The 15,100-nt window shown below is 38.9% G+C and overlaps 1 protein-coding gene across 2 annotated transcripts in view; it reads right to left on the minus strand.

The window, feature by feature from the left end:
- Window positions 1-15,100, minus strand: part of Ir68a (Ionotropic receptor 68a) — a 34,026-nt gene that overhangs the window by 11,974 nt on the left and 6,952 nt on the right. Inside the window, exons 1-2 of one of the 2 annotated variants that reach the window (XM_025301224.1) lie at window positions 12,321-12,604; window positions 12,055-12,238 (exon numbers count right to left, since the gene is read on the minus strand). In XM_025301224.1, coding sequence (XP_025157009.1) covers window positions 12,055-12,238; window positions 12,321-12,391 — 255 coding nt within the window. In that variant the 5' untranslated portion in view covers window positions 12,392-12,604. Of the gene's footprint in view, window positions 1-12,054; window positions 12,239-12,320; window positions 12,605-15,100 lie in introns of those variants that run through there. The other variant, XM_025301223.1, reaches the window with a different exon arrangement.

The raw sequence follows: 15,100 nt of genomic DNA on the forward strand, positions 1-15,100 counted from the left end.
TTCCCTATAATTTCCTTCACATTTCCCTCATAGTGGGGACTTAACAATACCTTCAAATATATACGTCCGTGAAGCTACCACAGCGTTTGCTCAATACGCATGCGCGACTTTTCCCATGACTTGTCATCACTGAGTGGGTGTCCCCTCTCTCCAATTAAAAACCAGAAGGCCAACTTGGCCAGGCGACCGGCCGCGGCCGAAGCGCCGCGCCCCCGACTCCGTTTGTGGGAGGGGGCGCGGCACTTGGGTGCATGGAAGTATAACTTCCGTCTTAGGGCGCCACTGCAAGTCCAAGACTCTGGATAGAGTCCACAACGCTATTCACCGCGGCCTCACCAAGGAGGCGAATTTCCTCCCAGCTCCTACCCCCCGCCACCACAAGTGTGTCGTCGGCGTAACAGACGACGTGGCAGCCGGGGGGAAGGCAGTCCTCAGCACACGGTCGTATGCGATGTCCCATAGCAGGGGGTCCAATACAGACCCCTGCGGGACACCGCGATACATGGTCCTTGGTTGGTCTATGGTCCTGGTTCGGCCTAGGATCCCGCCTCTGGACATGTAGGCGAGGTCCTTGTTCCTGAAGTAGTTTGCAAGTACACGCCGGAAGTAGACGGGCACTCCCTGGTACTCAAGGGCCAGCCCTACCTCCGGCCAGAGCAGGATGTTAAAGGCATTGGTGATGTCCAATGACACCGCCAACAATACCCCGCCCTTGACCTCCACGGTCTCCGGGGCGAGCTTGCCCGGAAACCATATTGATGACTATGGAGGTCCGGACCCTCCCCACCCCGGACAGATGTTGGACGAGGCGGTCAGCAATGATACACTCAAGCATTTTGCCGACCTCGTCCAACAAGCAAATCGGCCTCTAGACCGAAAGACTGCCAGGTGCTTTACCCTCCTTCGGACCAGCTTAGCCCTCCTCCATGCTAAGGAGAAGTCCCCTTCCTTGGGCACCTCGAAAATAGGTGTCTCATCGACGCGGGCAGGCTCTCGTCGGTGAGAGCCAAAACCCAGGCTCAGCCAAGTTTCCATCGAGGCCCGGAACTGTGCCTTTAGCCCCGAGCCGCTTCCTGGCTTTGGTGAACTCCCAATGATGTTAAGACTATGTTCGGCATAGTTTAAATTCAAAGTCCGATAACATGAATCAGAAACAAACTTATGAATAAAAAAGGTACTTTCATTTAGATGTTCTGCATAATAGCACAATAGACACAGCATTTTTTATTTGATAAGAACCAAAACTGATATAATATGTCATTCTCTGTTGCGAAAATTGGAGGAGTTGATTATTCTCCTCATTATCAATTGTCACATAGTTAACCTCAATATATGAAATTTGAATTTGAGAAAGATTGTATTTTTCAACAATACTTTTCAAATGGTTTGAAACATTCAATCTTGATTTCATTAGACGTGCAATATCTTCATGTGTTTTATCATTCACGATGGGTTCATAAAATAAGCTAAAGAGTGCAAAAGCAATTTCAAGAATTTCGTAATCATAAATTGAAGTAGCGTTATAAGCTGGCAAAGCCAACATTTTAAATTTCTTTTTAACTTTACCAAATACTTGTTCGATAATCCATCGGATTTTAGTAACGAATCTTGCCTATTCACTTCCAAAGTCACTATCATGTTGTCCAACGCCAGAAATATAAGCAAACATTTTCTTTTATTCAATAAAGTATTTAAGAATATCACGAAATCTACTATCGACCACAATGGCATAAATTTTTTGTAATATGGCTAATATACCTTTGTATTTTTCAAAACATTCTTCTAATACCGTCGCATCATTATGATTTGCGTCAAATGACAAGACGCACACCGAAGACAAAGAGCACATAGTCATCAGGTGCACATGCTACCATTGGTTTATAAAGCGAACTTTTCTTTTGTTTACTCCATAGTATTTTTTGACTAGCAAAATTCTTTGATTTTTGTACTAAACGATACATATCATTAAAAACACATCATTTTTTTTCATCCGGAATGTCAAGTAATATTTTTGCCACAGGCATATTATAACTCACAAAAGTTGTTCTGTCATTATTATTAATGAATTTTGGCACTAAATTCTTGTACAAATCTTTTCTTGCAATATCCAGGTAATTAGCAATTGTTTTATCACTGCAAGAGAAAAATCAGTTGCTCGTTTGAGAATGACGTGCGCATTTTACACAGTAATATAGTTACATGTTTAGGATTCTTCAGTATATTCGCAGATGTTAAAAAACTGATTTTTATTAAAAGCAAACTATGCTTTGAAATTGTTTTCTATTGATTCAATATTGTCGAAATCAAACAACATTTTTCATTTATTTGTATATTATGAATTTTTGAAATAATCGAACATCAGATTACTAATTACTTTCTGGTCTTCTTGTAGTACTTCGCGAGTAATTTGTTTCACAAGAGGCCAGTAGTTTCAAGAGTTAAATGTTCGGAGCGCATGCGAGAGCATTAGGCAAAACAAGAAACTTATAATTCATCAATAGTAATTCATGCATATATCTTGGAACGGCAATTAAGTTTTCGATACTGTTGCTAAATATGCAACTTTTATGGAAGTTTAGGCCTTTCCTATAAACAGTAAAATCAGGAGTGTTTGGATCTATCAGAGCAAGAGGATATACTGTCAAAACAAGAAGATTACTTCTGGTTAGATCGTAGCATGATTTACAGATCTTACTAGCTACTGGGATTTGATTAATTTCGTCAAGTTTCATTTTTTTGTATTATATTTTTGTTTCAAGTTATTAATACTGGTTAAAGAAATATCATCAAAATAAAACTTGTTATCTTTAAATCTTTTCTGAATCTTACATCCAAGATAAGAAATGGGAGGCATTTTCAAATCATTTTGTTTTAATAACAAAGGAAGTTATAATAACAAAGGAAGATAGCACGAACAATATAAAATAATAATTATATTGTAGCCTTAAAAAGGGCTGGTTAAAACATGTCCCTAAAAAATAATAAATGCTACCCCGTAAAATAAAATCCTGCAACAGCTTTACGTACAAAAATGTCCTAAAAAATAATAATTATATTGTAGCCTTAAAAAGAGCTGGTTGAAAGTATATTCTTGTGATGTAATAAAAAATGCCCTGTGAAATAAAAATTTACAACAGCCTTGAAAGGAGTATATAAAAAGAGTTCTGAAAAGTAATGATTATATCGTAATCCTCAAAAAGGCTGGTTGAAAATACTCAGCAAACACAGAATATAATTGTTATATAGGATGTTCGGAAATTAGCTGCCAACCTGAAGTATGAAGGTAGATTGAGTTAAGACAAACATAAAAGTCCCATATCGTTTTGCGAGATTCGCAATAATTATCGAGTTATTAATTATAGTTATTAATTACAATTATAGTTATTAATAAACAGAAATCTGACGAATGAGCGCACACTGGCAAGGGGAGCATGCATCGACCGGGAAACGGTTTGGAACGAAACTTACGGAGTTAATAGTATTTGACTACTAATAATTCATGGTAATAGCATACGATGCAATACCTCTTCATTTTCGAGAAAAAACGGTCTAAAGAAAAGAGCCAACAAAGTATACAAGTTAGTAAGAAGAGTATTCAACGAAGCGGCGCACAATGGGACACATGGGTCTTTTTGTGGACAAAAATCGCTAAACGGCGTAATTCTTAACCGATTTCCATGCTTTTTTTTTAATTTACTCGCGATGAATTGCTCTACAATCATATCGAGCCCGTTTTTTAAATCAGGCCCTCAATTCAAAATGGCGGACACGCAAATTTATCAAATGTATAAAACCTGTAAAATATCGAATATTTTTGGGTCGGACAAAGTTTATACAGGCTTTTAAGGCCTCCGAGATACACATGTAAGATCGAAATTCTCAGTTTTTGCCAGTGGAGAGGACTTGCAGTGGGCCGATATATTTTATACCTGCCTGATATTCCCATATTATCAATATATTCTACTAATGAGTTTGCGTATATATATTGCATATATATATTAGGTGTACAACTTTGCTTCCGTCGTTTTCCTATAGATGGCTTTAGCGGTAAGTAGTGGTCGAAATAAATAGATCATAGACGTCATGCAGTAAACTTGGGCATCTGTCAACATAACCCCATAGAAACATTAGTCGATTTGTGTCTACATCATAAAGTTATTCTCGATTGAAAATGTCAGTTTACGAGCCAAATTCTCGTCATTTGCGGGAAGTTTTAATTTTCTCCTTCAATAGGAAGAAATCTGCGGCTCAGGCTCATCGAATGCTTTCAAATACTTATGGTGAGGCCGCTATTAGTGAAAGAACGTGTCGTGAGTGGTTTCAACGTTTCAAGAACGGTGATTTTCACGTCGAAGACCGGCATAGCGGTGGAAGAGGGAAGGTTATCGAAGATGCAGAATTGGAGGCATTACTTAATGAAGACTCGTATCAAAGTCAAGAAGAATTGGCATGATCATTGGGAGTGACTCAACAAGCAATTCCAAAACGCTTCAAAGACATGGGAATGATTCAGAAGCAAGGAAATTGGGTGCCGTACGAGTTGAAACCGAGAGATGTTGAACGGCGTTTGTTTGCTTGTGAACAGTTGCTTGAAAGGCAACGACGGAAGGGATCTCTGCATCACATTGTGACTGAGGACGAAAAATGGGTTCATTACGATAACCCCAAGCGCAGAAAATCATGGGCATATCCCGGCCATGCTTCCACGTCGACGGCCAAACCGAATATTCACGGCTCCAAGGTCATACTCTATATTTGATGGGACCAGCTCGGCGTACTGTATTATGAGCTGTTAAAACCGACTCAAACAATCACAGGCGATCGTTATCGAACGCAATTAATGCGTTTGAGCCGAGCATTGAAAGACAAACGGCCGCAATACAACGAGAGACACGATAAAGTGATTTTGTAACATGACAATGCTCGACCCCATGTTGCGAAAGTGGTCAAGACATACTTGGAAACGTTGAAATGGGAAGTCCTACTCCACCCGTCGTATTCTCCAGACGTTGCTGCCTCTGACTATCACTTGTTTCGATCAATGGCACACGGCCTGGTTGACCAGTACTTTCGGTCTTATGAAAAAGTAAGAAATTAGATCGATTCGTGGATCGCTTCAAAAGATGACCAGTTTTTTCAACGCCAGATTCGTACGCTGTCCGAAAGATGGGAGAAAGTAATGGCCAGCGATGGATAGTACTTTGAATCATAAATATATAACCAGTTTTTTACAATAAAGCCTCGAATTTCGGGAAAAACCAGCGGAAGCAAAGTTGTATACCTAATATATAATATATATATATATGTAACATACAAGGTCATCGAAAAGTATCGGACCCCCCTAATATCTTCAGTTAGAATGCATTTTGGAGAAAATATCCAATAGCAAAGTTGTATGGTTTCAAGCGGGGAGTAAGATGATGACCTTGACTTTGACCTTGACCATGTCCTTCAAGGTCATTTTAAGGTTAACTTTTTTTTTTTAATGGAACCCTCAACATTTTTATTGCATATTCTTATAGCTTATCTCGAGAGCTTTCCAAAACACTATAATAAAACATTTTTCATTAAGTACTTTTTGAGTTATAAAGGTTTGAAGTTAACAATTTGTTAAGTGGTGTGTGATTCCGGCCAGTTAAGGCAAGAGTGGTGTGTGATTCCGACCAGTTAAGGCAAGAGTGGTGTGTGATTCCGGCCAGTTAAGGCAAGAGTGGTGTGTGATTCCGACCAGTTAAGGCAAGAGTGGTGTGTGATTCCGATCAGTTAAGGCAAGAGAGGTGTATGATTCCGGCCAGTTAAGGCAAGAGTGGTGTGTGATTCCGATCAGTTAAGGCGAATTTCATTCCAATTGGTCAGCTTGGGCAAAATATTCAATTGTACCAAACAATTCACAACAAATGTTCAAATTATTGCCCTTCAACAGCCTGGCAATGTGCCAATCTGTTATAAACAGCTGAAACCGCATTCCAGAACGTTTCCGGCGATATTAGTTCTATCTCTCGAGTTATTCTCCTTCTTAAATCATCTAAATCTTGAGGCTTGGTGGCATAAACTTTACTTTTCAAGTAACCCCACAAAAAAAGTCAAGTGGGGTCAAGTCCGGAGACCGAGGTGGCCATTCAATATGACCCCTTCGCCCTATCCACCTGTCCTGAAAGACCTTATTCAAATATTGACGGACAATGACACCATAATGAGGTGGAGCTCCATCCTGTTGGAAATAAATTTCATCCATATTTCCACCAGCTATGTCTCGAATAGCTGGAACAATTTGTTCGCGAAGCATGACTGTGTATATTTGTGCTGTCAAATTGCCTTCAATGAAGAAAGGGCCAACTGGTTTACCATTAAAAATACCAGCCCATATGTTAACTTTTTGTGGATATTGGGTATGATTGTCTTTTTTCCAGTGAGGATTAACGTCACTCCAGTATCTACAATTGTGTCTATTTACATTTCCAGTCAGTTCAAATGTTGCCTCATCAGAGAAAACAATATTATTAAGTAATAGAGGATCATCGACAATCATCTCCATCATAAGATCACAAAATTCGATACGTCTATCAAAATCGTCTTCGGACAACTCTTGGACCAAATGGAGTTTGTATGAATGCCATTTATTCAATTTCAGAATTTTACTGACAGATGCATAACCGATTTCGTGTTCTTGTGCAACGCGATTGATGGAAATATGGGGACTTTCAACGAAAGACTATAAAACATCTAATGCCTTATCATTATTTGTTGCTGTTTTACGTCTACCAGATCTTGGGCGGCTTTTAACGCTACCAATGTCCTCGAAACGTTGAATAGTACGGATTACAGTACTGTCATCTAGCAACTACTACGGCTGGACAGGATCCACGTGACTGGGATCTGGCGGTTAAGAAGGTTCAAAGTGCTATCAATACGACTCACAACAAGGGCATTAATACGACGCCTATGAAAGCACTTATTGGTTGTGAGACGCGGAGCGCTGCTGAAGCGCCGCTTTTATCACAAATTCAAGACATTGTACATCGGTTAAATTTCGATAAGCTGCGTAATGACATCCAGACACATATCAGTGAGGAACAACGAGCGCAGAAAGAGCGCTATGACCGAATGCGTCGACAGGCAACGAAATACGACGAAGGTGCACTAGTTTTAGTGCAACTTACAAGCGATCCGGCAATGGGCAGCAGCCGAAAGTTACACCCAAAATTTAAAGGCCCGTTCCGAGTTTGCAAAGTTCTTATTAATGATCGTTATGAGGTTGAAGACCTACGAGAAGGATACAGACGGAAACGAACGGTTGTAGCGGCTGACTGGATGAAGCATTGAATTACGGTTCAGAACGAATAAAGGGATTGAATCAGTTATTACGGACTGCACTTGGTTGATGCGAAAGCATCTACCTGAGTCAGTTACTACGGACTGCACTTGGTTGATGCGAAAGCATCTACCTGAGTCAGTTATTACGGACTGGGATTGGTTGATGCGAAAGCATCCACCTGAGTCAGTTATTACGGACTGAAATTGGTTGATACGAGGTCATCTATCTGCGTCAGTATTGAGGAAATTAGGCTGGATGTCGGTATTGACAATATCAACCAACGACGACGGACCGACAGTACGGGTGATGTTAACCTAATCGGTTAAACGAATCGTATTACTGCCGGAAATACCCCAATGCCACCTGATATTGATTAAGAGGCATAGATAACTATGCATCAGGAATTCCAAGAAGTGTCTGAGGACAGACCCTAGAGCAGGATGGCCGAATGTAAGAAAATCACTACGGCCCTGAAGTTGGTGTGGGCTCTACAATTCTATAGCGGACCCTGGACCAACGTTGTCACTGCGAGTGACCGTATGGAGGGGATAGGACGAACGAGCGTGTGTGTGTTCCCTCAGACAAAAGAGAGAGCTTCCGGCTTTTGTCTAGACAACAACCATACATAGTGCCATAACGGAATAAAAGTCTTAATCTATATCTATAGATTCGAGGGTTTAATTTGCAATTTTGTCTCTATAAAATATTTCTTACAGCACTCTTACTGAAAATATTAGGGGAAGCCGATACTTTTCGATTAATGTATTTTCTTTAAACCAATTAATTGGTCTCATTATTTCGCGCACAAAAGTATTAAGGTTATGATTACTGAAAACTAAATAATATTTTACAAGATATTTTACATTTTGTGTCAAAAAATTGTTAACTTCAAACCTTTATAACTCAAAAAGTACTTAATGAAAAAATGTTTTATTATAGTGTTTTGGAAAGCTCTCGAGATAAGTTATAAGAATATGCAATAAAATATTGGGGGTTCCATTTAAAAAAATAAAGTTGACCTTGAAAGACATGGTTAAGGTCATCATCTTACTCTCTGCTTAAAACCATACAACTTTGCTATTGGACATTTTCTCCAAAATGCATTCTAACTGAAGATATAAGGGGGGTCCGATATTTTTCGATGACCCTGTATATTGCTAGATTATTTAATTATTGAATTCCATAGTTTAACGTAAAATCCTGACATAGGTGACAGCATATCAAGTCAGTACTCAGATGAAAATAACGGATTAAAGTCAATCGTGTGAACTGGCTGTACCAGGTCTGTAAATATGAAACCGGAATTTGCCCATACCAGGTATGTCGGTAATTACTTTCCGGTTTTTGTAACAGATGTCACTAGCCATAAGCATGCAATGTTATGATTTGATACATATGTCATTTTATTCTACTGACATTAACCTCAAAACTACACAAGTTACGTTCCGCCAAAATAACAGCGTTATAGATTAATAATTTTTTGAAAATGTCGAGTTTTGTGCCTGAAAACGTGCATTTGCGGCACGCATTACTTTTCTTGTTTAATCAAAAGAAAAAAGCCGCTGAAAGTCATTGTTTGCTGGTAGAGACTTACGGTGAGCATGCTTCAACCATAAGAACATGTGAAACGTGGTTTCGACAATTCAAATGTGGTGATTTCAACGTTCAAGACAAAAAACGTCCTGGTAGGCCGAAAACGTTTGAAGATGCGGAATTGCAGGAGTTATTGGATGAAGACCCAACACAAACTCAAAAACAATTGGCAGAAAAGTTGAATATGAGCCGAGTAGCAATTTGTGAACGATTACAAGCGATGGGAAAGATCCAAAAGATGGGAAGATGGGTGCCACATGAATTGAATGACAGGCAATTGGAAAATCGAAAAATCGTCAGTGAAATGCTGCTTCAAAGGTATGAAAGGAAGTCATTTCTGCATCGAATAGTAACGGGTGATGAAAAATGGATTTATTTCGAAAATCCCAAGCAAAAAAAATCATGGTTATCACCTGGCGAAGGCGGCCCATCGACTGCAAGGCCAAATCGCTTTGGTCGCAAGACCATGCTCTGTGTCTGATGGGACCAGGTTGGTGTCGTATATTATGAACTGTTGAAACCTGGAGAAACAGTTAATACTGATCGCTACCAACAACAAATGATCAATTTGAACTGTGCATTGATCGAAAAACGTCCACAATACGCTCAAAGACATGATAAGGTGATTTTGCAGCATGATAACGCGCCGTCTCATACAGCAAAACCAGTCAAAGAAGTGTTGAAATCACTTGGATGGGAAGTTTTATCACACTCGCCGTACTTTCCAGACCTGGCTCCATCCGACTACCACCTTTTCGCATCGATGGGGCACGCGCTTGCAGAGCAGTACTTCGCCGATTTCGAAGAAGTTAAAAAATGGCTCGATGAAAGGTTTAGCTCAAAGGAGAAACAGTTCTTTTGGAATGGCATCCATAAATTGCCTGAGAGATGGGCAAAATGTACAGAATCAAATGGCCAATACTTTGAATAAATATATTTTAACTATCCATTGTAAATAACGTGTTTTTTTTAGCGAAAAAACCGGAAAGGAATTACCGACACACGTGGTATATATATATATATGCAATATATATACGCAAACTCATTAGTAGAATACATTGATAATATGGGGATATCAGGCAGGTATAAAATATATCAGCCCACTGCAGATCCTCTCCACTGGCAAAAACTGAGAATTTCGATCTTATATATGTATCTCGGAGGCCTTAAAAGCCCGTATAAACTTTGTCCAACTCAAAAATATTCGATATTTTATAGGTTTTATACATTTGATAAATTTGCGCGTCCGCCATTTTGAATTGAGGGCCTAATTTAAAAAACGGGCTCGATATAATTGTAGAGCAATTCATCGCGAGTAAATTAAAAAAAAAGTATGGAAATTGGTTAAGAATTACGCCGTCTAGCGATTTTTGTCCACAAAAAGACTCATTTGTTCCACTATGCGGCGCTAGTCGCTCGATCGCTCGAACGCTCGGAATTTCGCCCGCTTGACGGGTCACGCACTGCACTCCAAAGCTTGTTGCCTCGAAATCGGCACACCAAAATTTCCTCGTCGAGAGCGAAACACCAACACACTCTCTCTTCCGGGGAACGACAAGGAATCTGTCCTCCTGGGGAGCGATAAACGAAAATCTCTCTTGCGCGGGCGAGAAACGACGAATTCTCTCCGTTCGAGCGAAACACGAAAATCTGATTTCCGTATCGAACGGAACCCAAATTGCATCTGATCTCTTTCTTTCTTCCTTTCCTTCTTTGTCCCCGTTTTTCGGGTGGTTTCTCCCTCTCCCCGTTCCTCGCTCTTCCAACGGGTCGGGAATCCTTCCATGAATCGGTGTTGTTGATCCGCGTAACGGATTCTCTCTCTCTCTCTCTCTCTCTCTCTCTCTCTCTCTCTCTCTCTCTCTCTCTCTCTCTCTCGCTTTGTCCCGCGATCATTGTTCCGGGTCTGTCTAGCTATTGTTTTTCGTCGCCGAGCGGACCACATGCTGTGGTCGTGATTGACGGTATCACGCCTTGCTCCTTCCGTCTCCTTCCGTGTTGTCGCCTGGGCATTGTCTGACAACAAACACGGCAGCGATCATTTCTTTCGGGACGGCATGTAAGTTCCTAATAATAAACGAGAATCATAGGAAAAAGCATATTCACTTTTAAATGATTTTCACCCTTGAGCTCGCATCCTAAAAGTCATCATTGAATGGCTCCTATAACTTGTGCCCGAAACCTTTTTTGGTTATCGTTCAAATCTTTGGAATAATCCCTGTGGATTAATTGAATGGAAAACTTGACCTTAAATAAGCTTCAGACGTCGTTTTGTCTCTACAATATACCATATACAAATATAGATTTTAGCGCACTTTTTATTTCTGAAGTCAAAATACAATTTCAAATCCAGAAAAGTACCTTGACCTCTGAATGTTGACCTTCACCCTTGACTCCAAGGTCAAACGTAAGATCACCATTAAACGGTCCCTTATCAGCCCTATAACTTTTGTCTAAAACATTTTTCACTACCAATCATATCTTCCGAGTAATTCGCGCGAATCTATTAGAATATCCCATCCATATTTATGTATAATCATATATATATGTATATATGTTTGTGTAACTATTTATCTTTTACATATGTATACTAATATATATTCGCATATACCTGTAAATAATCATATAATAGCGAATGAATACGTTTTATGGACTTATTATTATGTAAATTTCCATTTCAACGTTTTAAAATGGCGAATATGCAAATTGGTGAAATCAACAATTTTGACCCTTCATATCTTGAAAATAAAAAGCCGGCTCAATTTGAAACTTTCTGAGGATTCATAAATCATTATTAACTATCATTTAGTACCAAGTAGAAATCTAAATTCAAGGATGGAAAAAGAGGTTATTTTATTGAGCCCCTTGCGGTTCGTGGAAGAAGACGTAAGAAGAATAGCGTTAGGGAGGTGGAGCGAGCTAAAAATCGGTTTTACCGAGCTCTAACATAGAGCGAAAAATAAATTGAGTTTTCATTGAAACACTCCCAGTAAATCGTTTCTTGAAGGAAATTAATATAATCCAATATAAATTAAATGCAAATAATCGAAAAAAGTAATTGTAACAGCCTCTACATAGACATTTCTTGAGAGCATATTATGTATTTTAAACAATATACATGTATACGTAATGTATATGATACTTACATCGTATCTCGGCATAAGGAATATCACTTTAGCAGTAGGTGTATTGATTAATCCACGATAAGTGGAATCGGTAATGAAAACTATGCAATTACTACGCATTGCAATTTCTTCTATAATTTGTTCGACCACCCATTTCAAATCGTTTGTTTCGCGTTCACATCGGTGCACTCGTTTAAAACCATTTCTGTAAAATATCATAAAAGCTTATATTCATGGTTTACATTTATTAGAATTGAAATTACGCTCATCACAATTGAAATTCAAACTTTTCAGCTATAAGGAGAACAGGTAGCCATGACAAAAAAGTGATAACTATTGCCGTCGTCTCGAGACGCATATCGAGGTATTTCTTTGGACTTTCACGTCTCGTCGATTCGTGATTCTTCGTTCGTGTCCATCGATCGATCTATGTGAACTCTGGTGCATCTTCTCTTGCGATATCATCATTTAACGACCTCGTTTGTATGCAATTCTATTAAACAACGCGATCGTTAGCCATCTTACATAATTCTAATCCATCCGCGCGCGCGCAGTGTTTTGAAGGTCAAGATCAAATGTTTCGTTGAACTAATTATTTCTAATAACTAATTTATTTTTTAACATTCCATTTTATACCGGTGTATAATTTGTAATGCTTGCTATTTATATTGAAATATAATGTGTAATGTGAAAACAATTCAAACAATCAAAACAATATAACGACCTAGTATCACAAAGTAAACACAAAGTATCATCGATGTTACAATGTCAGGTAAATCATATGGTATATCACACAACTATTACTTTGTTATAACAAAGCAACTCTTATACAGGGTGCACGATTTATCTGAAGACATTGAAATATCTCGAAAACTATGCATTGGATAAAAAAAAGTGGTTAATGAAAGTTGTTAGTCTCGAAGGGACATCCAATGATACCAAACTCGACCTCCCACCCCACCCCCTGCGGGTGGGGGTTGGGGACAACTTTGAAATCTTAAATGGAAACCTCCATTTTTTATTGCAGATACGGATTCTACGCCACAAAATACGTAAATTTTGTCCGAAACTTTTTTTTTGATTCGTGATAGATGGCGCTGTAATCGCAAAAAATTATATTTTTCGCAATTCTCCAGAAATGATCATTGGATTGAGAAATAAAAGATACCTGTTCAATATTTTTAAAGAACATAATAAAAGTTATTCCCCCCCCATCCTCTCGGGGTAGGGTGGGTGATAACGTTCAAATCTCAAATGGGGACCCACATTTTTCATTGCAGAATTAGATTGTACGTGAAATTTTTATTGAAACAATTTTTTTCATTCGTGATAGATAGCGTTGAATTTTTCCGAGAAACTACTTTTAGCGTTACACAGGAACAACGACGAGGACGTAGTAGTTTTATGTTTCCTTCGGGTGCTTTTTTAATGTGAGTCCCCTTGCCTCTCACAGATCGGGGTGCTTTTTTAATGTGAGTCCCCTTGCCTCTCACTGTTCAATTAATTAGAGTAAGTGTTCGAAATTTTTACCTTCAACTTCAATACACTTATTGATCCTTTTTTCAAATGACTGTACACAGGATAGAAGCATATCTGCGGGAGTTTCAGCGCAAGCGTTTCTTATGCGTTCTACCATGTTTTCACGAGTTGTTGGCACTTGTTGATAAACTTTATCTTTTAGGTAACCCCACAGAAAGAAATCCGGCATTCTTTAAAATGTTCTTTGAAAATGTTCTTTATGTATGTTGTTTAAAAATATTGAACATCTCTATGTTCTTTAAAAATATTGAACAGGTATTTTTTATTTCTCAATCCAATGATCATTTCTGGAGAATTGTGGAAAATATAATTTTTTGCGATTACAGCGCCATCTATCACGAATCAAAAAAAAAGTTTCGGACAAAATTTACGTATTTTGTGGCGTAGAATCCGTATCTGCAATAAAAAATGGGGGTTTCCATTTAAGATTTCAAAGTTGCCCTCAACCCCCACCCCCAGGGGGTGGGGTGAGAGGTCGAGTTTGGTATCATTGGATGTCCCCCTTCGAGACTAACAACTTTCATTAACCACTTTTTTTTATCCAATGCATAGTTCTCGAGATATTTCAATGTCTTCAGATAAATCGTGCACCCTGTATAACATATATGATTTAGCTCAGAGCTCGGCAAAATGTGCACGCGACGGCCGATTTTCGACTATCTCCGCTCACCGCTATTCCCTTTACCTTATAGGCAGCCGCTCCGCGCGCTGCCTATAAGCCGCTCGAGCCTCAGGAGCGTGTTTCCAATAGTTTTCACATCACCCATGAGGTACTATTGTTGACGCGTTTTTTTTTTAAGTGGAATCCCCAGTTGGCCTCTTCATTTTTCAAAAATGATGTTTATAAAAAATGAGAAGTGTTCTTCTTTAAGTGACGATTCCTTACCACGTCTTATGCGGCTCGCTACATGCAATATCTAAATTGACGTTTCCACTCTTACCAATAAAAGACGCCGAAAATCGAATTGAATATTCTGCATTTAATATATTTTATTTCGCTTCTGTTCAATTAGTTACGGGTTGTTACAGTCATCAGTGGATTAGGCTTACTGGGGATACCACTTAAAAAAAAAAAACGCGTCAACAACAGTACTTCATGGGTGACGAAAACTATTGGAAACACGCTCCTGAGATTCGAGCGGCTTGTAGGCAGCGCGCGGAGCGGCGAGGTAAAGGGAATAGCGGAGATAGTCGGCCGTCGCGTACATATTTTGCCGAGCTCTGATTTAGCTGATATTGTAAGATCGATGATACTTTATATTTACTGGGAAAAAGACATGCTTGAACGTGAAAATAATACTTATGTACTTCTGACATTACAATTTATTTATTATTAGGAAGACAACAAGCTGTAAAGTTTTTATTGCAACTTTCTTATTTCTAGCGTAAATATATTACGAAGGTTTGTAAAGTAAAATAAATAAAATTGTTATCTCAAAGTTATACAGTCTGCACATTTGTAAAATAAAATGTTAATCTTAAGAATATATCACTAATAGATCTGATAACTGTAACGAATATGTAAAAC

This window comes from Harpegnathos saltator, unplaced genomic scaffold (genome assembly GCF_003227715.2).
Source record: "Harpegnathos saltator strain DR-91 unplaced genomic scaffold, Hsal_v8.6 scaffold406, whole genome shotgun sequence".
Lineage (NCBI taxonomy): Eukaryota > Metazoa > Arthropoda > Insecta > Hymenoptera > Formicidae > Harpegnathos > Harpegnathos saltator.